Raw genomic sequence first — 27,234 nt, 5'->3', positions numbered from 1 at the left:
GCTTGAAACCTCTACTTTCAGACATTATACTATGAATTTTAAGTTTGATGCACCCTCGCCACTGTAACCTTTTAAATGTGAAGCCATGTTTGTCATATCGAAAATTGCCAAGTTTTGCGCATTGGTCAGCTTCGACTGACGATAGCTCCACGAAAAAAACCTTAGGACAACGACTCTTTTTTCAAATTAAAGCTTGAAATCTCTACTTTCAGACAGTGTATCCAGATTTTAGAAAACTGGCCCTTTTATTTAACAAAAGAGGATATATTCAGATGTTCCAGTTGACTGTTTTTAGAATCTTCTAAAAAAATACAAAATAAAGATAAGATATTATAATATATATAAATAATAATTTACAATAATTTATAATAATTTATAAAAAGCAACATCGAACCAAGGGTGTCGCCAGCGCGATGGTTAAACAATCGATTCTTCGCAATTCATAATAAAACAGAATTTCGAACAGAACATAAAATTGAAAAAAAATATATATAAAATATTTTCTTTTCAAAAATATACATGCACGATCTAAAATAAAATACCTATCCACTATATTTCCCATTTGCAATACTATATCATTCAGCTCTGATTCTAACCCGTTAAAATAATCGCGCGATTTCCTGTGAACCCGCGAGGACCGCGTCTATTTTTTACGACACGGCGTTAACGAGTCGATCTCCGTCGCGAAATTGAACAACGGCACTTCGCCACCTCCTAGCACGATGCAGGAGACGGCGTTTGGCTCGCGAAATGATAATCGAGGGGTTCTCTAAACAGGCAGTGTCACGCGAGCGCGACGCGAATCTGCTCGGCGACGGACTTTACGGCGCAGCACGGCGCGATGAATCGCGTCGAATCCGCTCGAGCCCGCCGCGATAATTTCGTTGTGCTCCCCGAGTTTATGATCTGGTTAGCTCTCGGCAGAGCTTGCGTCGCGACGGCTCGGATCGGCAGATCGCGTCTCCGGCAGAGTTCAGGGTTAACGATGTTCCCGTATTGCACAATTAATTTCCCCGCGGCCGGCGCTATAAAAAGGAACAGGTTCTCTCGGCCGATTCTCCCCGGTCGTTGAAGTAGTCCACGCCGAGGGGGCCGCTTCCCCGCTCGTCCTCCGCCCTTCCGCGGGCCTCCTAGAGCGCTCGCAAATCCGTCGCGCGCGTCGGGGCCCGGTGTCGAGCGGACAGGCGAAGCTCGTCTGCCGCGAGTTCCCACAGGAATAAACGGCGAAACGAATGCTCGCCGCGCTCAGGTACAGTTACAGGTACACTAAACCACGCGGAGAACGCGCCTAGGTGGCCGCCAGCGCCGCGGCCAAATGGAATGTGTCCGGGCAGGGTGCCGCGCAGGGTGCCGGGCAGGGTGCCGGGGCAGGGATGCGCGGTCGCCTCGACGCGAAACGGTATTAAAACCCGGCTCGCATACGTAATGCCGGGTGAATCATTCGCTGTTGCGCGAGCTTCCCGATCTTTATTAACAATCCACCGCGGATCCATCTTCTCCGCGAACGGCAATGAATCCTCGCGGAGATCGCCGGGGATCTGGTACACGGGCCCAGCTCGTGTCCATCCCTCGGAATTACTTCCCTTTTACACGGCGCGCGGTTTTTGCGCTTCGAACAAGGACATGCAAGACGCCGCGGGCTTCAGCCTAGTTTGGCCATGTCCGCCACGCTGAATACGAATTCCTCTTGTCTTCTGCCTGTCCGGCTCTCTTGTTCGCCGCTCCGAGCCGCCTGCACCTTTTTTCCCCGGGTGCCCGACCACGGCGCGACAAATTGTGCCAGCACGGATCGCTTCCAGATTTTGGCTGAACGCAAGGAGCTTTTTTCTTTTTCTTTTTTTCTTTTTCTTTTTCGTTTATTATTTCCAACTACAACAAGGCTCGCTGGGAGCCTCGCGATCATTTTGTCGCACGAAGCGTTGTTATGAGCAGATACGGACTCTCGACGGAGTTCGTTCTGTTCTTTCTTTGTGGCTGGCTCTCCTTCGTGGTTGTTCTTCGAAGTTATTGCTGCGTCGTTAAATCATTTGGTTCGGTTTTTTGTCTTGAGCTGAGACTGAAACTCTCGATGCGGTAATTTCTCTCGAAATGGATGATTTGAGAAGAGTAGACGCTCGAGAATCGCGGCTAATTTTTGTAATCGCCGATTCTCGCGTCTGCTTAATTGCAATTAGCGCACATTTCTGGGATAATAGAGTAGAGTTATATTTTAATTTAACAGATAATATTTATTATTATTTATATTATATATAATTAATATAATAATATACATTATTATAATATTTATTATTTATTTAACAGATTTATATTTTAGTTTAATTTGATATATTACTATATATATTATTATATATATTATTATGTATATTATATTACATATTTATATTATTATATTATATATATCATTGTAGAGTTATATGTAGTGTAATATATTCAATAGAATTGCATTAAATTTTCTAATCACTTTCTCAATCTAGGTTTCTGAAGTCGCTATACAGGAAGTCCCAAAATTATGGCAGTTTCGAGAAATGAGGGGTTCCTGAGGTGATTTCAAGTATCTTTTTCCTCAGCGAAATTGCAATCCGCGGCTTCGTTTACGAGTTATTAACGAAAAACAGTGACCAATGAGAGGCGAGCGCGGTTGGCATGTGACGGCCGAGCCAATGAGAGGAACTGAGCGTCGTCCGCTGTCGGCTCGGCCGCTTCGCGCTAGCCGATCTTGCCTCTCATTGATCAGTGCTTTTTTGTTAACAACTCGTGAACGATGCCTCGGAGAAAATTTTCGTAAAGGAAAAAGTTACTTCGAATAACCTCAGGAACCACTCATTTCCCGAAATGATAGGTTACATGTAGTGTAATATGCAATATTACATTATAATTTTGTATTACATTTTACGTTATTTCCTTAATCCAGGCTTTTTATGTTACTATATAATTTCGCTGAACAATTTGGTTTCTTCTAAGTATGACATAACCTTTGCTGCTTGTTTGTAGTTGTCCGAGCATTCTTTGAGTTTTTTATTGCGAGAAGAACAATGTAGATAATACAGGATTTCATTGAAAGTGCAATCGGAAATTTACGCTTGATTTTTCTGTCGTTGTTAACACTTCCAGTGATTGTTTTGCATGACCTTTTATTATGGCCAAAATCGAAGATCTTTTGACAAAAACGAGATGTAAAGATAAAGATTACAGAGCTAATAAAAAATAGAGACAACGTACCGCATTTCATTTTCATTTCATTTCATTTCATTTCAACATTTTTGAAAATTTCTATCGAACTCGAAATTTTCCAACAACATTACAATTTATCCAGTACCACCTACAAGTCCGCAAATTTTTGTGCGACCTATTATACATCATTTCTCACAGATTACGACCCGCAGACTTCAAATCCGCTCGCAAAATTCGTCCACCGCTCCAGACTTTCAAAAACAAGATCGATTTAAGCGACACGATCCCACCGAGACAACTATCTCGACCAGCGCGTTCTACACGCGTCTTCGAAACCGTCCCAAAAGCCGATAAAGCCATAAGCCTAGAGAGCGGCGAAGTGTGTACACTACGCGTTTCGCGTACAATCAGAAAAGCATTCCTCCAAACAAGACAGTCAGAAGAAATGTCCATCGACACGGGTTCCGCAAAAATCCGGGCAAAGAACCGCGTGCCGGAAGAACGAGATTCGACGCGCGTCAATTCGATCCGAGCAAACAAAGTAGCGCGACGAGCGCGTCGGCCGAAGAAGAAGAAGAAAACGAAGAACAAGAAGAACAAGAAGAAGAAGAAGAAGAAGCAGCAGCAACAGCCGCAACATAAAGCACAAAGCCTCGATCCAGCGCGGTCGAAAGAGACGCGATGAAACCATTTTCGCCGCGACGCGACGCGATGCGACGCCGCAGCGCCGCAACGCGCAGCGCCGCAACAAAGCGCAGAAGGCCCCGGCGAAGAGGGCCCGGCAAAAAGTCGGTGGCGGACGGTCCCGGGGCGCGGGGGCGGGGCCCGGGAAAAAAGGGAGACGGACAGGTAGCCCGTGAACCGTGGCCGAAGAAGATGGATAAGGTTCGGAAGCAATGACATCGGTTTCGCGGGCTGACGCCCCGACTATACCGTAGATGGTAGCGCGGCCGGAGTGTCCAACGTCCGAAAATGGCCGGGGATTTCTTCGACGGTGGACTACCGCCGATTTAATACGGACTACTCGCCGATGGAACGCTCGCTATGGCGAGATCGCGGTCTGATTTATATCCCCCACGCCGCGCGGTCGCGCACGCATCCGAAGGCCAAGGTCCTCGGTGTCCACCTACTATGGTCAGGATGACGTCCCGGGCCCGCGGCGCGACGTCGCGTAAATCCTGCCGCGTATGTCCGCTTCATGAGAATTCCGCGAATCAGCCGACGCCGCCGCACCGGCCTCGCCGCTCCGCGCCGCGTCGTCCACGGTTCTCCCCCGGCCGCGCAAAAAGCCGCGGGATGAAGACGGAGCAGCTTCGAAATCGACCGCGAACACCGTCCGAGCCTCTGACACTTTCCTGAACGATCCCCTCGCGGCCGGATCGACGGAGAAATCATTCGTCCACGTTAATTGGAATTTTCAGGGCCGACCGTCGTGTCGTCGTAGGGCTGTTCCAGAAGTGCCGCCATCTTGGGAGGTTCTTCTCTTTGGGAGCTTCCGGTGGTCGTCGACGGTCGACGGGATTTGATCCGTCGCTCGCGAATCTTTCGGTGCAGGTTTTTTAATTGAAGTTTGCGTCGAATCGTCGCACGGAAATGCTCTTGGAACCGTCGCGCGTTTAGGGATGAGACACAGTTCGTCGGCGCGTGTACAGGGTGTCCTAAAAATATCTCGGAATTTGGAAATGGGGATTCCTGAGGTTGTTTAAGGTAACTTTTTCCTTAGCGAAAATGGAACGAAGGGTTTTTGTTTACGATTTATTAACGAAAAACAGTGACCAATGAGATCAGCTGACGGCTGAGCCAATCAGCGGATCTGGACTCCGTGCGCTGGATGGCTGGGCCGTCAAGGTATTTGTTCTGATCTTTACCGGTGTTGTTGTAATATTATTATATTATATATCATATTATATTATATATATTATATTATATATAATATTATATTATATATATTATATTATATATCATTTTTATTAACATTTATATTAACTTATTTATTGTATCATTTATATTCACATTTATATCAACTCATTTATTGTATCATTTATATTTACTTTTATATTATCTCATTTATTGTATCATTTATATTAACATTTATATTAACTCATGATTGTATCTTTGCAATCTGAATAATTATAAATTAAGATAATTATAAATAAACCGTCGTTTTGACGGATTTCGTAAACCTAGTGTTAATTTAATCTCTGTGAATCGAGTAATTAGGTGACGATTACCCCTTTGCAGTCGAGACCCTCGAGATTAACCCTTTGCCCTCTAAACTGCCATTACAAAATGTTATAATTTTAACATTGTCAAATTTGTTTATATTTTTAAAAAACTGTACAAAGCGTAACTATTGCAGGAGTCACGTAATTCAATTGCATAGGTATAAAATGCACCACACACAAGTTGCATAGCATATAAATACTATAGATCACCAGAACTATTTTGGATTTCCAGTTAAAATAGCTTCGACTGCAAAAGATTAAACTTACATTGTGTCAAAAATCGTCCGATAATCACAGTCGGAAGTCTAAAAAGCAGTGGCCCAACGTATCGTTTCCAACCTCTAAAAATGATCGAAGAAATGAAAAGCCACTTCCGACAAAGAATTTCGCAATTATTTCGCACAAAAAGTCCGCGATCTATCGATCTCCTCCAAACCGTTTTGGATCGTCGATGCAGAACAGTCGACGCAGAACAGTTACAACGTTGCAGCCAGTTTGAAATAGGTGCGCATGATCGCACGAACAATTTTTCCGAGCGAACGTCTGAATGGGCTTAGCGAGGTTGCAGCGGCCGATGCATCCGTTGCACACGAGCAAAGGGTCAAACGTTTCGATCGTTTAATACCGTGGCTGGCAGCTTGAACGGGCCAGGTCGCAGAGCCGCGTGGTAACGATAAGTGGAAAATAGATTTCGTGCTCCTCCTTTAAAGAGCAATGGTCTCTGGATCGTGACGACACGGTCAGGAGAGCGCCGGAAGGTCGTAGCCACAATGTTCCGCGACGTTGCACGGGATCTCTTTACGCTTATCTCGTCCGAGAGACGCGATTCAGCAGAACGTGGCAGCCTCGTCATGCTGCGCTCGTCCCTTCCGCGAACGCTCCGAGCGTTTTGCGAAAGAACGCGCTCGGGCTGAACGACGCCTTCGGATTTCGCGATTCGTCTGTCGTTCCGATCTGCTCGTTTACACGCTGCTGGCCCCTCACGTGCCACGTGCACGCTGATTAGACGGCCGGTGCGCGACTTATTCAATTTACGAGCCACGTAAATCGTGCGCCTGTTGGAATTCTGGAATATTTTTGATATATTTTTCCTTATTTATATGGATATGTAATATAATATATATTATATGATATACTTTTCCTATATTTTTCCAAGACTCGAACAGAAATTTTAATAAAAAGAGAGAAATATTAATTTCTCCCAGAAATGTTCGAAGGTTGGAATTGATACTGGCAAATCTGAGAATAGTAAGTCGCGATTCTCCGGGCCTCGCGGCTCGTTTTTTATATAAAATATTCCATAATTATGTTAACTCCCGAAAAGCGGTAATTCCTGAGATCATTTGAAGAAACTTTTTCCTCAGCGAAAATGCAATCCGTGGCTTCGTTTACGAGTTATTAACAGAAAACGCTGACCAATCGGAAAGCGAGGGCGGTCGGCGCTTCGCCCTCGCGGCCAATGCCTCGTCGCGTCGGCCGTCTGACTCAGCGGCAGTGGTCGCGAGGGCGGAGCGCCGATCTCCCTCGCTCTTCGATTGGTCCGCGTTTTTCGCTAATAACTCGTAAACGAAGCCGCGGAACGCATTTTTGCTAAGGAAAAAGTTACTTCAAATGACCTCAGGAATCAACCTTTCCCCGGTGTTAACATAATTATGGAACACCCTGTGGAAACTCGAGGCAAAGAAAGACAGCGGCCGGTGACTTAACCTTTTTATTTCTAATTTTTTGCCACGTTTCGAAGGCAATTCGGAGGCCACGTGACACGATTCGAAGACAATTCGGAGGCCACGATTCGACAATCACACCCAAACAGATCATTTTGTATTGTCTTCCGGGAATTCGCGTCGCATGCCGCATCACACGCTTGACCGACAATAGCAATAAATCGCATAGGCGTAGCACTAGCACAGGGAAATTCACAGCAACCCGAAATTTGGCATTTCCGGGAGAAACCACTGTACAGTAAATTCTCCCCAATTGTCCTTCTGCTTGTGAACAAAAATGGACAATTTTGCGAAGATGAGATACGATCATTCGAGCCTCGCGCCACGTCTTAATAATTGCCGATTGTCAACGGCTATAAAAACGAACCGCGAGGTTCTCGGCTAATCGCATCTCCTCTTCCGAAATTGTCCACTTTGAGTTACAAGCTTGATTTACAACTGGCGACAATTCACTGTAACACGTCAAGAGCAAGAGAAAAAAATCTCTCGCAAATAAAATCCGACGTCACGCATCAATCGATTCTCAGAATTAATCCGGCTGATCGGCGAACGAAGGAAAAATCGCGCGCGTTTACACCGAGATAAGCGTTGTCGTAAATAACGGAACGATTGCTCGTATCGCGGGCTTCGTTTTCCTCGGAAGCGTTATCCAAGGAATTCCGCGGAAACGGCGTTATTGCGTTAATTCGCGTTAATCGTCGTATAAAGAACACGGTCTTGTATCTCTATCTTTGTTTGCTCTCGAAGAAGCCGATTATCACGGGGCTGTCTTCCCGCGCGATTAGCACGATCCACGATCGAAAATAGAGCGGCGATCCTCGAATCGGCTTACTTTATTTACGGGGATTAGAAGGAGGATTCGCAGCGGGCGCGCGCCGCATCCGGCAGATTTACGCTGTAAAACGACGAGCCCCGAGCACCGTCCGTCGTTGTCCGTGATCCATGGATCCGCCTTAACGTGTCACGCGTCGGAAGAACGTCGTGCCGGACTCCCACGGAATTTATTGCGAGCTACGGTAGCGGCGGTTGCTTGTTTATCGTGTCTCGGCTCTACTTCCCCGTGGGCCTCTCCATCTCTTTCTCTCCCACGGTTCGTCTCTCTCGCTCCCTTTCGCTCTGTATGCAATATCTTAATGCCGTGATGAGATCACCGCGTGATTTACCGTCTCCCTTGGGTCCGATGAGGAGCACACGACGCGATTGTCCGCCCACTTCAACGGAATCTAATGAAACGGTGCGCAGAGCCCGACTGCGACTCTCCGGTCTCCTGTCCCGAAGCGTTTTGCGAAATCGACGATGAAACTCAATTCCGCGCGGCGAGGAGTGGCCACTCCGCGAAAAAAGCGGACACGCGTGTTGCCTGCATTGTGGCGAGATTAGACGCCGCGCCGCGCCGCGCCGATCGAATCCGGATCATTGAACGGCCGTAATGTCGCGGGAAACCTCGAGAGAATCCGCGTCGCCGGCACGCCGCACGGAATCGCGGTAAAAATAGGCCTGTACCACGAGCAATGCCGCACCGGGAATATTTATTTTCCCGGCATGGACTGTCGCCCTCCCTCTCCCTCCTCCCCCCTCTGTTCGTTACCGAAATGCCTGCTTTCCGGCGAACGCTTTCAGCCGTTTCGGAAAACCGGCGTAATCGCGCGATTAAAAATAGACGGCGCCGCGTGACGGTTCACGAATTCCCCGCGGCTGTAATTGTTGTATTACGCTCGCCTATAAATATTTGATGCGGCGTCCGCGCGGAGATGAAAGCGAAACGACGCCGGAATTGCCGTTCCTCTTCGATCGCGTCGAACTTCGCGTCCGCTCGAGGAAATTACGAGGCGAAATTACGATTTCGGATATAAATTGGTCAACTTCGAGCGACGATCGCTCCGCGAGAAATCGACACAGGATGGTCGCTTTTCTCTTAAATCGAAGCTTGGAACCTCTGCTTTCAGCTCGCGTTTCTGGATTTCAAGCTCGACGCACCCTCGCCACTGTGACCACCCAAATGCGAGGCCACGTTTGCCATATCGAAGATCGCCGTATCGAGAATTACAAAATTCGACGAAACGCACGGACCTCGTAAAATTTTTCTCGGACATGCCGTTCACGGCCGCGCGAAGTTCGATCTTTCCCCTTGAATTTAAAAAAAAAGAAATTCGGCTGCGATTTTTTCCCGCGAAGTTGCAGCACTTCGAAGCAACCGGTGCACTTTCGGCACGCAAGCAGCACCGGCGTCGTCGGACGCGCGCGATAGGAAAACTTCGACCAAAATTTGTGCGCGGTATAATTTTTTCGAGCAGTACATTTCACTGCGATCTATAGATCGAAAGAAGACGGGCTGGTTGCTCGTCGTATATATCGTCGAACGTCGTAAATCCCCGGCGCGTCAGTGCACTAAAACGTCGAGGCATGTCCCTTTGATCTTCGAAACTCGGCAGAGAGAAACGGTTGATAATAATTCGTAGCTATTTCTCCCAAGAGCACGAAAAAGAAAAAAAGAAGAAGAAAAGAAGGGACGAAAACACCCGTAACAAGTTCCGGCGATTTACTTTCAATTTCATCCTCCAGAAACCAGCTCGCGAGAGTGCCATTTGCATAAAGATGCGCGCGCCCGGAGAAAAATCGACGCCGTAGAAAAGCAACGAGCCAGCCGGCCGGCTATCCAGGCAACCAGGTAATAGTCCGGGCATCGGGAACGGGTCATTTCGATCCACCTGAGCCGCCGAGATCCGAGGGAGCGATTGCGTAACGCGGCTCGCGAAAAACCGGCGACAAATCGGCGGCGGCCGAGCGGGCGCTGAGATCGGCGATGAACGTGCAGCGGCCGATCGCAGGTATCTCCTGGAATCGCGTTCGCCGTCGAATGAGATGATAATTAATTCGTCGGCGGTTCTTCTGCCGGTCGGTTCTTTGCTAAATTTCGCCGCGGACCCGGCGCGGACACGCGAGCCGTTCCAGCGAGGTCTCCGCTCGGCTCGGCTCTCTCTCTCTCTTCGCCTTTCGTTCCGCTGGAAGCCGCTATTTCTGGCCGCGTATTAACGAGCCTTAATTCGCGGGATTAGTTCGAGACCGGGGAGCTCGAACCGTGAAACCGTAAAGCCGGCCATTACGAACCCTCGGGACCAGCCACCGGCGGCAGAGTCACCTGGCCGTGCTTTTTCAACGCCGCCCGTTAAACGGCCCCGCGCGCTCCTCTTTTTCCCGGCGCGGCGTAAGAACGCGTTTACGGGCCGGGTTATTTCCGGATCGGCGTTTTCATCGTCGCGCGACTCGCTCCGGCTCGCGTTGCTCTTCATTAGACACCGTCGAAGCCCTCGGATCGCGAAACACCGACTCGGGGATGCTGCCGGCGATCGTCGCGAGAATTTACTTCGCAGTCGCCGTCGATTTTATACGACGAAAGCAGCGCCGAGCTGCTGTGCTACCGTGGCTAGATCGGCGTCCGATTGGCTCGTTATGGCATCCGAAAATGACTATTTATCGTCTCGGCAATAACTCCATAATAAATAAAATATCTCCACAATAACTGCAAAACGGATATTTCTACAACCGAAGCCTCCGAGTTTAGTCTTTCGGGAGTCTAAATTTTCCACTTGTGAACTGCACACTTCGATATTACAGCGTCAGTTTTAGTGGATGTAAACCTCTGCAAACGTACATGGTTTTCTTCTATGTGTGGGTCGTCATAGTGTGCGGCGACCCCGCAACCTTAAGGATCTTATTGTTAGGTCAATGCGTACGAAATGTCGGATTTTTAAGCGAATATATAAAATTGTAGATCCTTTTTCTTCAGAAGCTGTTTATTCGAGCAAAATATGCTCCATTCGCTTCGATACAGTTTTGCCAACGAGATTTTAATGCGTAGATAGAGCTGTCTTAACCCTTTTAGCGCTGACGATATATCGCCGTTCGCAACACTTGCGAAAAGTGCCAACGATTCGTTTGCTTGTAATCCTTAAAACAGTTTCTTCTTCTTAAGAGAGCTCGGCGGCGTCCGTTAAAACAAATTCGTCGTCGAGGAGAAAGGCGATTCTCGGTGTTCGATTACATAGAAAACCCAATGAAAATAACGTTCGCCGCGACGCGCGAACTCATTAGCTGAGTCTGATGGCTGGTGCGCCACGTGGCCAGCGTTAAATCCTCGCGGGCCGAAAGGAAAAATAGAATTCCGTGTAACGAGTTTTGGCCGCGCGACGCAACATTTGTAGCGGACTAATATTAGGGGATGCGTTTCCGAGAGGCCGTTCCGCGCGTCCCGACTTCTCCTTAGGCGGCCGTTCTCTGCTCCCGTCGCGACGAGAACAACCGGCCGTTTTACGGGGTGTTAATCCTCGAAACACCGTTCAGCGGGCCTCCCGACGATCCGGGTACACGAATCCCCCCCCCCCCCCGCCGCGCTCCTCTTGGCCGGTTCATCAAACGGTCGCGTTAAAGCGGGTGTCCATCTGAGAGTAAAACGCTCCACGGGTTGTCCCGAAATTATTGTGTAAGCGGGAAATGAGGGGAAAGGTAAGGGATCCTCGCGTATACGAAATTATACAGCGTGTCTCAAAAATGTCTCGCAATCTGGAAGCGAGGGGTTCCTCAGGTCATTTGAAGTAACTTTTTCCTTTGCGAAAATGCAATCCGCGGCTTCGTTTACGAGTTATCGACGAAAAACGCGGACCAATCGGAGAGCGAGGGCGGTCGGCGCTTCGCCCTCGTGACCAATGCCTCGTCGCGTCGGCCGTCTGACTCTACGGCGGTGGTCGCGAGGGCGGAGCGCCAATTGGTCCGCGTTTTTCGTTAATAACTCGTAAACGAAGCCGCGGATTGCATTTTCGCAAAGGAAAAAGTTACTTCAAATGACCTCAGGAATCCTCCATTTCCGAATTGCGAGACATTTCTGGAATACCCTGTAGAGCAATTGTCGAGAGTTTTACTCTCAGATGGACACCCGTCTTTGGAGTTCGAAAGGCAGTCGCGGTCGCGCGGGATTTTCATCGTCCCGAGTCCCGAGACTTCGAGATCGAACTGCGAAAGAGGCTGAGAGCGTTCCTTTGGCACCCCGTGGAGATTCCTTCTCCCGCGGGACCGCTCCGGGCAGCTCGATTAGCTTCTTGCTGCGTATCGTGACGACTATCGCGTGGAATTTCAGCCCGTCGCGGGGCAGGAAGTATGTTAACCTCGCGGCGAGCAAAAAGTTGTCGTCGCAACGGGGAGGAAAAGAAACCGCGTACGGAGGAGGATCGCCAGGACGAGCTGGGGGAGGGGGGGGGCGTCGAGAGAAGGACGACTAGCTGCAACGGATACGTATAACGTCCCGGGGTGCCTTGCACCGGGACTCGCCATCCCTGACGACGCTAACGATTTTGTTTAGGGCCCGACCGGCTCGTTTCTAAACCTTAACACCTACGTTTCCAACTCCGTCTTAATTTCGAATCGTTATCGAACTCGTGCGAGATCCGCGGGAAATAATAGCCTCTCCGGGATCCGCGGTTCTCGCGAAAGTCTGCACGTTTATTTCTCGGTCGAGCGAAATTTTATTCAGACGACGGCGAAGGGATAAAATTTTATTCGACGTTGTCGCGTGAATATGCAATCGAATCAAAATTTATCTAGGTAACAATTTATAGGAGTAACATTTTATTCGAATACAAATTCGATCGAAGAAGAAGTTATTTGTCATTCGAATAAGAATTTGTTTGTACAGGAATTAACCCGGGAAATGATATAATCTATTTCAATAAGAATTATAGAATTATGTAGTGTTTTTCCATAGTTAATTTTTGATGACGATCTTTATTTGATTAATCTATTAGAATAATAAAATGAAGAATTATTTGAATAATCTATTGGAATAAAAAAATGAAGAATTATTCGAATAATCTATTGGAATCAAAAAATGAAGAATTATTCGAATATTTTATTCGAATAAAAAATGGAGAATGATTCGAATACTTTATTCGAATAAAAAGAAAAGATTAATTCGAATACTTTATTTGAATAAAAAGAGAAGAATAATTCGAATAAAAAGAGAAGAATAATTCAAATACTTTATTCGAATAAAAAAAGAAGAATAATTCGAATACTTTATTCGAATAAAAAGAAAAGAATAATTCGAATAAAAAGAGAAGAATAATTCGAATACTTTATTCGAATAAAAAGAAAAGAATAATTCGAATACTTTATTCGAATAAAAAGAAAAGATTAATTCGAATACTTTATTCGAATAAAAAGAAAAGAATAATTCGAATACTTTATTCGAATAAAAAGAAAAGAATAATTCGAATAAAAAGAGAAGAATAATTCGAATACTTTATTCGAATAAAAAGAGAAGAATAATTCGAATATTTTATTCGAATAAAAAGAGAAAAATAATTCGAATACTTTATTCGAATAAAAAGTGAGGAATAATTCGAATACTTCATCCGAATAAAAAATAAAGAATTATTTGAATAAATAGACAGAATAATTTCTCACGAATAACGAATAATTCTCATTCGAATGAAACGTCTGACCGAAACGAATTCGTTCGAAGAATTCATTTCGATAAACCATCTATCCGAAAGAATTCGAACAATACCAAACTCTGAATTCGTTGAATCCGTTCCGACCTCGTTTTATTATCGCAGATCGCACCGCGTGCGATCACTCTTAAGCTAAAATAAACACCGCCGGAATAAATCGCGAAGGTCCGCGCCTCGGTATTTTCCCGAACGATTTCCCGATCGTATCTTGATCCTCCAACGAACGTGTCCCGGCAATTTTCTATCGCCGAAACCAGCGATTACCGTTCGAACGGCGAGCTTCGTTTACAGAAACATAACTCGATATTACAATAACACCGTGTTATTACGTTTTCGTCGCCGGGCAACGAAGCCCGCGAAACTCCGCGAGGACGTTTTTATCCGACGTGTCTAGCGCTAGGACAGCTGGCATACGGAGTTTACGACCGCTGAATGGACGCGAAGCTTATGCTACAAACTATACAGTTCTTGCTCGGCGAGAAATCAAGCCGGTCGGTCCCGTTCGCTCTCCCGCGGATCGCGGATCGTTGGGACGCTCGCTCCCACCCTCCGCTCCACCGGCGTGTTTCTTCCTCGTTTCTTTTCGTATTCCGCGCGATCGCCATTCCATTGTCTCGCGTGTACGCGGCAGAAACGGTCGGCCCGATTAGAATTCTGCGGCCGGCCTCGGAGCGAAAGATCGGGGGAGCAGATTCCTTCGGCGAGCTGTTAGTCGGCTAACGAGTCCAACTGTACCCGCCCCGCGGACTGACGGCCCCGGAGCTTGATTTATCGAGAAGGGAAAATTGAAATTCTATTCTCTCTCTCTCTCTCTCTCTCTCTCTTTCTCTCTCTCTTTCTCTCTTTCTCGTTTTCCCCGGCGCGGAATGCAAATTATTCTCGATAGCGCGGCGCGCGTTTCGAGGAAATCGATCCACTCGGCACGACGATTTTCGAGGCGGCCAGAAATCCGCGCCGACGACGCCCGCGGCACCATTGTTCCCCCGCGTAGGGCGCAGGGGTTCGCCAATCGTCCGGGCAGCCAGTGGGAACCGATCGGAACAAGTTATTCCGGTATAACTTGCCCGCGTACAAAGAACTGCTCCCATTAATATTGTGTGTATTAAACGCGACTCGTTCTCCGCGCGCGGCCGATTTAACGATTCTCGCGAATCCGACCTCGATCGCGTCCACCAAACCCGGCCGCTTCGCTTCGCGTACCTACGAACGACGAACAACCCGAGTTATCGGTCTCGTTAGCGCCTAATGTCTCCCTCCCTTATCCGGCGTCGCTCGTTCTACGGGTTCCCCGGGGGAAAAAAACGCCGGGAGGCCGGCTGAACTTTTCCAAACGAGCCTGAAACTGGCTACCGAAAATTACATAAAGTCTCGCGCTATCTTTAAAGACGGCGTACTGCGTTTATCACCGTCGTACGCCTTCGTTCAAATAGGAGGGGGAAGGGAGGGGAGACCGGGCGAGCCTTGCGGCGAAGAGAACTTTGTCGAATTTATAAAATCGAACTTATAAAATGAAAATTTCTGTGATACAAAGTGATACACTAAAATCGATTTATCGGCGTGATAATTACTGTATTTGTTAAATTGTAACAATAATTTTATTCAGTAAGTAAATATAGTTATACCGCCGATCGGCAATATTTTTTTAGAAATTTAGGCATTTGGATGAATAAATTGTTTGCTCGAGATCCGATTAGAAATCTTAATGTTAAAAATGTTAACCCTCTTTGCACTCGAGCGGTGACTCTGAGGCACCATTAAAATTGTTACATCACGTTTCAAGATAATTGTTATATTATAAAAGTTTTTAGATGTAAAAAATTGTTAAAAGTCTAATTGTTGTATGAGTCACAAGACTAAATTTCATATGCATAAAATGCTCTTTGTCGTATAAAATGGAGATACCATAAGTCAGAAAAATTAATTTAGATTTACAGTTTAAAAAAGTCTCGACTGCAAAGGGGTTGAACAATAACTAACCCTAACTTTTCCCATAAATGCATAAAATCCGCAGCCTAATAACCACCGAACATTGTTGTTACGTTATTTTCAACCCAGTGAATCTATTTGAGAACAGAAACAAGTTTCTATTTTATTTCATTCTCTCGAGATCGATGAAGCTCTAATTATCCTAATTATTAATCTTGAACTGGTGGTATTGATTTCGAAAAAATGTTCAACTCAATTTCGTATGCATAAAATGGACTTTGTCGTATAAAATGGAAATACTATAAGTCGGAAAAGTTAATTTAGATTTACAGTTAAAATGGCTTCGAGTGCAAAGGGTTAATATCTTTATCAGTAATAACGACTGGGAAATGATATTAAATTAACAGAAGTCTTGATCCGCGCGCGATCATGATTTCTGTAAATGATAATATCTTTACCAGTAATAACGACTGGGAAATGATGCTAAATTGATCGATTAATGAAAAACGCCTCGTTCGAACTTCACGCTCAACAACCGGAGAGCATCCATCAATTGGAAATAATTCCGATCCGGTCGAGCATAGAGTCCGCGAAAGGGGTCGCAAGACGAATCGGCGAAAACGAAGCGCAGAATGCGCTTACACGGATTCGCACTCGGCAGCGACGCGTCCGCGCCGGATTCCAAGAGCGATTTGACGGCCGCGGGGCCCCTCGGTCAAGGGAAAAGGAATTACCGGGAGACACGGCGCGACCACATCGATCCCGTGGGATCATTAGCGGGCATCGAGAGTGCTCCAAAATGAAGACCGCCGCGGCGCGCCGCGGTGATCAATCTCGCGCGTCGGAGCCGCCGTCGTCGAACGCGGGGATCCGCTCGCGTGTCTACATTGTCTCGGCGCGGGGAGGGCCGGGTATTCCCGTCTGAATAGCGGTAAATTATTCCGTCGATCCCAGCACGCTAACAGAATAGCCGGACGGCGGGGTCCTCTGCGGATCCCGCGACAGGAAGCGTCGCCGCGGGATGTCGAAGGGCAGCCGCGCGCGCGGCCGCCGGGGTCAGCCGCCATTTTTACGCCGATGGAAAGTCGCCGAGACGGCCGGCCGGCACGTCTTCTTTTCTTTCATCGAGCGCTCCTGGCCTGCCGACGGCCAACTATTAATTAGAGGATAACTTGATCGGGCCGTGAGAGCCGCGGGAAGCGTCGGGAAACCGAGCAGGAAGTTGGTCACAAGGTATTCTCTTGGGTTCTTCTACGGCCTCGCTTTTTCTCGCCGGACAGAGGATTCGGTTCCATCCTGGATGTACCGTTAACGATCGGGACTGAATTATTAATTGAGCAACGCTACGGGCCGCCGGTACACGATCGCTGCTGCCTCGTGCAGGAAACTTGTCGCCGCCATTTTGAGGCCTCGTTCTGCCGCGAGGGTCATTCTTCCACGCTCTCTTCATTTTAGCAGATCGATGCGTTGAACGTTTCTTTTCCTTTTTTGCTAAGTATTTTTCTGCTAGTTCGAACTCGGTGTCAGAATGGCGGGTTTTTAATTCGATGAATTGAAGGGGGGAGAGCCTCGAGTAAACCTGTTGAAATGAAGATGACTTTCGGCAATTTCGTTGTAATGGAAAACGTTTCCTCGCTTATTAAGTAGACTCTTTGATATTTCAAGATACGTTAATTTTGTTTTCAGATTTGATTAGATCTCGATTTTAGATTATCGACGTTTGTTTGAATAATAATTCCTGTTCGCTGCGTATCTCTTGGTCCGGGGTGCTGATTCGTGTGTAATCTAGCATTTCCCGCCTTCTATTTAGAATAAAAGATAAAACGGAGTTTTTTTTCGTAACAGAAGCACATGTCGCGTGAACCTAAATCCTGTTTCGATAAATTAAAAATGAATGATGGAAGCGCTGCTCTGAGATTGAGGGAGCGATTTTGATAAAAATAAAAATTTCAATTGCAATTACGCATTGTCATGCTTTCTGCATTTTTTAAAACAGAATTTAGGTTCCTACAATACGTAATTCTATTACAAAAAGAACTCTATTTTATTCTTTGTTCTAGATCGAAGATAAAAAATGCAAGACTATAGGCCGTCGACTTGGAAGGTTATCAATGTTTCCCATTACAAAAAATTGCCAAAATTATCCTTATTCTTGAGTATCCTATTTACTCGAGACTTCTCTCCTAATCTCCTTTCTCGTAAATAACCTCAGCGCTTCGTTCTCAAACGAACAATTCGTTCGTTTATAAAATAAAGGAAACTTCAAACTTCGAAACAAATATTTGATCGGCAAATAAGTCAACGCGTTTTTTTCGGAATACACGATAATACAGTAAAACGCAATGACATATTGGCCAACCGAATAGACAGCATGGAACGTCCGATTTCGATCGTTGTGCCGTTTATGCGTGCGCCTCGTTTTCGAGCAGCATGATCTAAAAGCGTCACAGAAACGTGTCCCCGCGCTAAAGGAACGTTCAGCATCGAGCTTGTTCTTCAAACATTCTACGGAAAGGAAGAACATCCTGCGCGGCCATTCCCACGAGCGACACTTTACGATAACAGTTCGCCTAATAGCGGCGGAGGAAGAGGCATCGGCCCGCCATCTGTCCGCTATCTGTACGCCGGGCAAGAATCGGCCCATAAATTGGCCTGTTAGGCCCGATAAGGGAGGAACTCAAATAAACGCTTATCCTTTATCCGATGCCCGTCCCCCGCCCCTTTCCTGTCCGGGATACGCTCCTCGCGCGGCGATTTTCTGACGGACGAGCAATATCCCAGTTTACCGGTTTGGCGATCGTCGTCCCGGCTGCGGATCCGTTTGATAACCGAGGGGAAGGCAGCGCCGCGGATTTACGGTCCCGGCGCGTTCCGGTGCGACGAAAACATCGCGATCGAGACAGAAACGACGTCCTAAATATAAACCCCGACTGCCGTGGTCCGCGGGTCCGTAGATGTTATCGGGATCATCGGCGCCCGGCAACGAAAAAGTTCGCGGCGTAAGTGTCGCGCGCGAATGCTCGGCTTTGATGTCCCTGGGTCTGTGGGTGGTAACCTGAGAGCCGCAGCTGCGTATTCTGCGCTCGGAAACGCGCTCCCCGCTTCTTTTTACGCCGGCCCAGACGCCGCGGCAGGTTCGCATTGTACGAATATCGAGCGCTTCGCGACGTCCGCGGCATCCGGTCCAAAGATATTTCGAAAACCGAGACGGGGATCCGGACGAACGACACGTGGAAGCCTTGAAGATCGCTGGTAGATCGTATACGCGAAATGCGGAGTCGATACGACAATCGGATCGTCGATTTCTCCTCGAAATTCGGCCAAAAAATCGGTCGAGATTTCGGGGCGGCTCGCGAGGACGTTGCAGAAGGTTCGCGATTTTCGTCGGCGAGTCGAAATAGGTTTCGGACACGCATTTCCGAGGCCCGCAGGCTATTTCGGAACGATAATTCGACCGAATATTTTTACGGTCCCAGCGGCGGTCCGTTATTTCCGCGCGGCTGTTTCACACATGCCACGGGGAGGAGGACCGTGGCGCCGAACGGCGAGCAGGATCGCCGGAATTCGAAGATAGCTACTAAATGAAATTATAGTAATTACCGCGGCGTCGTAGACCAGCCAGTTTCTCCGCTTAGGATCGCGTTCCTAGGTTTCTGGCGGACACAATGCTCTATCGATCCTCCTCGAGGCTCTGTCCTCTCCAACCTGCCGAACGCCGCCGCGCCGATTTCGCGCCGTGGAATCGTCCGCCGTTTGTGGAAAAACGTTCGATCGACGCGAGACCGAGCGATCGGCTCCTAAAACACGTGTCCGCGGGAGCTCGCCAAGGAATGCTATTCGCGGTCCGCGCCGGCTCATTAACGTTCCATCAATGTTAATTCTCGATCGGCGGGGCGAAATACTTGTCGGGCAACTGGTGGAACGAGATCGAATCGATTCCGTCGTCGAAGTGGTTGAAATCCGCTTCTTTTCTTTTTCTTTTTTTTTCTTTTTTTTTGTTTCTTTTGCCTTCGCGAATTCAATTTGCAACATTCCCTGTCACGACGTTAAACAACATTATCGTGCGCGGCTGAAAAGGGCAATGCCTGCGCTTAAGATTGATAATTAACGGAGCATTTATCGATAGCCGAGCGATTCCGCGCCGATACACGGTGATCTTCGTAATCTAGTTTGCGTTAAGCAACCGCCGTGAACTTTCACCACGGCTGTTGCGCAATCCCTGCAGATGCTGTTACGGCCGGCAACACAGTAACTGGAAAACCTATCCAAAAAAACCCGAAGACCTATAAAATAGCCATACTAAAAAAACCCACCGAAGACGTTCTCGTAAAAGACACGTCGCGCAGTGGCCACATTCTTTTCTAGTAATAAGCTAATTGTTATACCTAACCTCTGTATTTTTTGTATATATATTATTTGTATATTATATTATTTTGTATATATATATTGTAATATTTATGTACATTATTTTTATATATATATATATTATATATATAAAAAAAATATATATATATATTGTAATATTTATGTACATTATTTTTATATATATATATATTATATTATTTTGCATATATATTGTATAATTTATGTACATTATTTTGTATATATATTATTATATATTCATGCACATTCTTTTTATTTCTCCTTTTTCGTAATTTCATAAGTAACAGGTAAACCGCCGTAAACGTTCGACAAACAAATAACTCAAAGAGAAGTTTCCTGGTCGACCATAAAATCGTACCGCGCATTTCTGGATATTCAAATGCGCCGGAAAAATAACTATAGGAATTTCTCTCGGGGCGACCGTAAAATCCGCTCTCATCGATCAGTCGGCTCGGCTCGGCGTCGCGTCGCGTCGCGAATTAAATTACACGGTGACGAGCGAGAAAGGGAGGGAAAAAACATCCGCATACATACCGCAACGCGACGCGACGCTCGAATGCCCATTTTTAGTTTTCTATTAGGCGTTGGTCTCGCGCGTCGCGCATCCGCCCGTCGAAATCGAGCAACGCGCTCGAGATCCCGCTTTTTTCCCTTTATTTTCGTAAGCCGCGTCTGCCCGCTCCCGGCCCGCTCCCGGCCCGCTTCGGGTCACGCGCGCGGATTTCCCCCTTGTCCCGAGCGAAACGATCCGCGAGAGGCATCGAGAGAGATCGCGCCGATAAATATCGTAATTACGGCGCATTAGCCGCTCGTATTATCCCCTCCGCGTGGTCCATTACGATCCACGGGATCGATCCACGGGATCGAGTCAACCCGGCTCGATCCCCCCGGCAACACGACGGCAATATTATCGCCGCTGGGAACGCGTTGCCCGCCGAAAACCTGGAAATAGTTGGCCGTGCCGTGGCTGTGCAGCTAACTCGCTTTCGTTTAACGACGCCCCGGATTGCTCTTAATCATCGCGCGAACCACGGTCTCCCGCCGGTACCTTGTCTCTAATTAAGCAGATCAATATGCGTCCGATACGAGCACACCTCGTTCCCCCGATTTCGCCGTCGGTCCGCTTCCTTTTTCCTTTTTCTTGCGCCGTTCCGCGACGTTTATTCCCATTTTACGCCGCGCGGCGGTTGCTTAATTGGCCGTCGCGGACACGATACGTGCAACCTCTCGGTCCGCCGATTTCATTCGACCGAAAGTAAAATCGACGGATCGGCGACAGATTGTGTTCGCGTACGATCGCGTTTTCCCGGAGAACGGTCAGCCGTCCAAAAAAAAAGAAGAGGAGGAAAAAAGAAACGAAAGGGAATTTAGAAAGCTCATTGTCCCGAATAACTACGCGCAGAGCCGCGGATGCTGCTAGCTAGTGGAATGCATCCGGCCTGTTCCTCGGCCGAATACGTTCTTATCGCGGTGAAACCAGCCATCGAACGGCTATCGATCGCCTGTAATTTCTCCGTGGATTTCTTTCGATTCGAACATCATCGTGGAAGCGGTATCGCAGCGCTCGCGCGTGGATGATAGCCGCTCTCGTATTAAAACGGAAACTTTCACCGAATCGTATAAAATGCTTCGGGACAATGGAGGCATTGTATGCGAACGTATTCTATATATTTAACATAATTGCTATCGATCCCGAGAACCGTTATAAACGTCTTTCTTTCTCTGTTCGTTGGCGGCACATCATCGGTAGATCGCGGATCTTTATGGCGCCCGCGAATTGCTGAAGAATCTAGGCTTTCGACTCTCAATCGAGATGCTCCGTGTGTGTCTGTATTCTTCGTGGATGTCGAAATCTGTTCGATCGTTTCGATCGTGAAGCAAGTTTATTCGAAGAGGATTTTATGATCTTTAACGATTCTAAGATACTTCGCAAGAATTTGATGTCGTGTCGATACAACTGAATATTTTAATCATCGTGGTTTATTGACGCGGGAAGAAAGTCTATCTGATGTGGGTCCGATTGGACGTTGGCTGTTGGAAATCGGTGTGTGCGATGTTATTGGTGGACTGCGGATTTTATGGATTTATGAGGGAAATTGATAGATCGAATGCAAAACAGTAGAAACGTTTAAGGAATTCGAAGATACTATTGCACTATTTTCAATTGAATAAAATAATTAGGGAAAGAAAGAAATGTCTGTGTAGCTTCTGCATCTTGTAAATAATGCAGACAATTTTTATTCCGCTTAAATATTTGCAGTTATCAGTAGACTGAGGATTTTATGCATTTATGAAAGAGATGAGTATATCTAATGCGTGAAGCAGTAAACGCTTTTAAGGAATTAGAAAATACTCTTGCAATATTTTCGACTGAATAAAATAATAAAATAAAGGAAAAAATGTCTGTAATCTGTATCTTGTAAATAATGCAAATAATTTTTATTTCACGTAAAAGTCTGCAGTTATCAGTAGACTGAGGATTTTATGCATTTATGAGAGAAAAGAATAGATCACATGCGAAACGATAAAAACGTTTAAGTAATTCAAAAATACTATTGCACTATTTTGAACTGAATAAAATAATTAAACAAAGAAAGAAATGTCTATGTAACTTCTGTATCTTATAAATAATGCAGACAATATTTATTTCGCATAAAAATCGACAATTATCAGTAGACTGCAGATATTATGCATTTATGACAGAGATCTACAGAGATACATCTAACGTGTGAAGTAGCAAAAAGACACGAAAAACATAACATCGATATACTATTTTTGGACCTACTAAGATTATTAAGAAAATAATTTAACCATTAAGTTACTTTATTTTTGCAACAACGATGGCTGAAAATTTGCATTTCGCACAAAGATCCGCGCTTTAGTTATCAATAGACTGCGAATTGTATGCATTTACGACAGAAACGAGTACACGCGTCTAAAGTAAAACAGTAAAAAGACGAAAAACATTTAATAACATTTATATATACTATTTTTGGACCTGCTAAAATGATTAAGGAAAGAATTTAACCATTAAATTACTTCCATTGTTGCAACAACGACAACTGAAAATTTGCATTTCGCACGAAGATCCTCACTCTAGTCATCAACAAACTGCGGCCTTTACGCATTTAAGGTAAAACAGTAGAAAGATGAGAACCATTTAATAACGCCGCCACACTACTTTCGCCTATCTAAAATGCTCGTGGAAAGAATTCGGCTTCCGAGTTACTTTCATTTTCTGCCCCAGTGGCCGGCCATTTTTATTCTGCCTGTAGAACCGCGGTCTAGTTATCAGCGATCTTCCGTTCGCCAGGCATCGAACTACAAATGGAAAAACGTTCGATTCGCGAATCCCCGGACGAACGAATTCGCGAATCCGCGCGCGACTGACTGTCCGAGACGCCGACGAGAAATCGGCATCCAAAAGAGACGCTCGAGACGTTATCGTCGCGACGTCACGACGGATCGCGACGGTAATCTGTGCCGCGGATAAACGAGTCGACGATCGAACGAAGATGCAATTGAACGTACTCACCGAAACGTGATCGACGGAGCCGGCTGCGACGGTGCCGACGATCAGAAGGAGAGCGACGGCGACGGCGGCGGCGGCGGCGAGGGCCGCGTTCGTTGGCGGCTGGCGGGCGATCATGCCCGGTGAATCGAGGCCTGCCAGTGGGGGCAGCCAGCGCAGACAGTTCGACGACGTCGAGGACGTGCTCGACGACGAAGCGGGCCGGTGCTCCTGTCGCGGATGCATCGCTTCATGATCGCGACGTGCCGCGTGCTCGTCCCTCCGTTTAGCCCCGTCGACGCACCGCGACTCCGTTTTCTCGTTTCCTCTGACGTCGGCTGTGTCTCTTCCTCTCTCTCGCTCTCTCTCCTCTCCTCTCCTCTCCTCTCCTCTCTCACTCCGCTGCTCGGCAGCCGCCGACAGCCCCGGGTCTCGAGGAGGCGTGCGCGAGTGAAAACCTACGTGCGTGAACTCGCGAGCGCGTGCACACACCGCGCGCGTCTCTATAAATACGGCCGCGACTCCACGCGAAGAATTTCAAACAACCGCGCCGTAAAACACCATGAGTGGAAGAACTCGGCCTCGAGGAGGGGGCGGCGGAACTCTTGCTTCTTCCCCCCGGTGACGATGCTCGCGGCTCATCATCCGCGAACAGCGGAGCCGGCGGCCGCCAGAAGCCTTTCCTGGTTTCGTCCTCCTCCTCCTCCTCCTCCTCCTCTCGTTTCTCTTGTTTCTCTCGTTTCTCTCGTTCCTCCTCCTCCTCCTCCCGCTGGGAGAGCGCCGCTGAAACCATCGATCAGGATCACAGCCGTGTTATTAACGCTTTTTCCGGATGCCTGCGGTCGGAGCTGCCCGGCTAATTCCGCGGCCTCGGTAATCAACCGGTGGCCCCGCGAAACCAATCTCTCGGGCCCTAACGACGATCCACGCACCCGCAACACGCTTTCCCGGGTTCGCTCCGAGAGATTCGAAATTGCCGAGAGATTAGAAAGCTTCCGCGGACTTTTGCCTCGTCGCGGAATCATTGCCTCGTCGCCGAGCTTTCTGGACGTTACGATCGCGGTCTTAGGAGGAGCTGCTTGAAATTTCAAGTGTTCGTTGGAAGGAGCAGCTCGAAATTCAAACTGTTCGTTGGGAGGAGCAGCTCGAAATTCAAACTGTTCGTTGGGAGGTGCTATACATTCGATCGCTGAAAGCGTTGCTTTAATTTTTAAGAGATATATGCTTGTAACTGTCGCTCTTTTTATTTGAGAGCGAGCGGAAAAATGACTGCGAACTGAAGATATTTTAGTGTTTGCTATTATGGTCGTGCGTGGATGCAGAGGAGGATTTAAGTATAGGTTAAATAGGATGTAGCGTGGGGCGATAGTTTTTAGGTGACGGCACTTTTAGAGGGTGGTACGAAAGATGGTACGAAAAAGTCGTAATTATTTTTACGACAGATTACAGTAAATTCTTCCTAATCGATGTCTCAGCTTGGTAGCAAAAATGGACACTTTGGGAAGAGGAGGTAGGATTATGTATATTATATTAAATTATTACGATTAAATTAGTACGATTATTATATTAAATGAACCTTGCACCTCGTTTTTATAATCGTTGACAATCGGCAACTATAAAAATGAGCCGATTAATTGTACTTCCTCTTCCAAGATTGTCCAGTCTTATTCCTAAGATAAAGCGTCAATTAAGGAGAATTTACTGCATTACTTTTTATAGTTACCGATCGCCAATAACTATAAAAACGTGCCGCATGTCTCGAATAAAGGTTATTTAAATATATATATATATTTAATATAAAGTCTAATATTAAATACAATTATTAAGCTTTGTATTTAATATGATGCCTTATATTAAATATAATTTTTAAGCTTGATAATTATATTTAATATAAGACTTTATATTAAATATAAATATAATATAAATTTATATAAATATAATATTCAATATAAAATATAAATATAATATAAATTTATATAAATATAATATTCAATATAAAATATAAATATAATATAAGACTTTATATTAAATATAATTATCAAGCTTCATATATAACATAAAGCCTTACATTAAATACAATTATCAAGCTTTATATTTAATATAAAGCCTCCTCTTCTTAAATTGTCCATTTTCGCTTCCGTTCGCAGGAATCCGCGTTGCCCAACGGATCAATGAAACAGCCCCGCGGACTTCTCATCATCGAACAGCATCAACGAACAGTCGCGAGCCACTCGAAACGAAAATACGCTCGCTTCTACCGCGACTCCTCCGGGGCCCCGAGTAATTACGAGAATTCACTTAGCCAATCTGCGGCGTCGATCTCGATTAAATTAACGTTGCACCCGTCCGACCTAACGAACTACCGCGGCGATTCCGTGAACGGCCGTGAAACAGGCGTAAACGCGATCGATAAGGCTGTCGGATCGACGGGAATCGGCCGGAAGCGGCCGGGTGTGTAGGATCGCGGCGAGGAGGATCGAGCAACGATCGCGTTGCGAAGGCTCGGGCGCCTAGGTGCGCACAGGTGGCGAGCCGGCAGCCCGTGTTCAGCCTGGCTGAAAGACACCAGGATATTACGAGCGTCCACGCAAAGCAGCCGGGGTATACGTTACGTTCCGAATCTTTATGTAACGACGCGAAAGTGGATACGATTCACGGCTATCGCGTCTCTCTCCAGTTTCACGAGCGGACGAAACTCCGGCGGCGGCGGCGGCGGCTAGAGAGACCGAACTTGTAGCGAACTCGACTCAAGACTCACCCCTGGATCGGCGAGACGACGCTTAAATCCCCTAGAATCCTCCGTGGACGACCCGAAGAGGATTCCCGAGAAGATCGAGTGATCGTGGAATAAGCCCGTCGGGTTTCCGTGCGGCGTCTAGACGAGACCGGGAACTCGGCACTCGTGGTGAATCACGCTGTTTCCTCATCGGCTGTCCGACGTCTGCTGGGTCCGGCGACACTGGGACTCGGCATGGAGCGGCCCGGTTCTCCAGCCGGCGGCGGGATCGTTCAAGTGCAAGCGCGAGGGAACGGCGTGCCAGCGGCCGATATTTTTAGTCCTATGCCCGCTTCCACCATCTGTCTTCGCGTTTCGGTTTCCTGGTCGTTTTAGACGCGCGACGTCCTACCGCGGCCGAGACGGCGCGGTTCGCACGGAGCCGGCGACGACGACCACGAAGACGCCGCGGACGGATCGGTACATATTGCCGTAGACACTTCACGCGTTCGAGCCGCACTCCATTATTCTTCGTCGTCGGTCACTTAAACGCTCCGCGGACCCCACCCCTGCCCCCCTGCGGCACGGCGAATCGCTCGGATTCCGGGAAATTCGCACTCGCGGACCCCTCGTTCCTGACCGGTCGAATTATCCGCCCCGTCGCTCGTTCCTCGTCGCGACAGCGACGCGGACGTTTTCTGGGAACCGTCGCTGCGACGCCGTCGAGGCTCTCGACTCGAGAGAGATCGGATCGATCGCCGACCAGGAAGCGAGCCGATCGCTGCCGATTACCAGTCGAGCGGAGCTTCTCGAGCACACGCACGTGGCTCCGGGCCGACTGACGAGATACACGCGCGAGGAAGTATCAACGGAGGCTGAGAGGAGTGGCTACCAAGCGAAGCGGAAGTGGAGGGTGGCTCCGAGGTGGTGGGGTGCTGTCTGATAGGGGGTACTGCCGTCGGAGCCCTCGGGGACGAGCTGCAGACGCCCGGGGACGACGAAGATGGACCGTCGCGGCCTCGATCGCGCTCCTCCCGATAAGGCGAGGCCAATCTCTTCTGCCTAGCTTCGATCC

The 27,234-nt window shown here is 47.4% G+C and overlaps 1 protein-coding gene across 1 annotated transcript in view; it reads right to left on the bottom strand.

Moving 5' to 3' along the window:
• LOC117228735 (uncharacterized) overlaps positions 1–27,009 on the bottom strand; it is a 40,647-nt gene extending 13,638 nt beyond the window's left edge. Inside the window, exons 1-2 of the mRNA XM_033484701.2 lie at positions 26,202–27,009; positions 23,468–24,226 (exon numbers count right to left, since the gene is read on the bottom strand). Of these exons, the coding sequence (XP_033340592.1) occupies positions 23,468–23,689 (222 nt within the window). The 5' untranslated portion in view covers positions 23,690–24,226; positions 26,202–27,009. The remainder of the gene's footprint in view (positions 1–23,467; positions 24,227–26,201) is intronic.
• Between the last annotated feature and the right edge of the window lie 225 nt (positions 27,010–27,234).

Source organism: Megalopta genalis, chromosome 12, assembly GCF_051020955.1.
Source record: "Megalopta genalis isolate 19385.01 chromosome 12, iyMegGena1_principal, whole genome shotgun sequence".
Lineage (NCBI taxonomy): Eukaryota > Metazoa > Arthropoda > Insecta > Hymenoptera > Halictidae > Megalopta > Megalopta genalis.
Note: the sequence above shows the minus strand (reverse complement) of the source record. Positions and strands in the feature narration are given on the sequence as shown.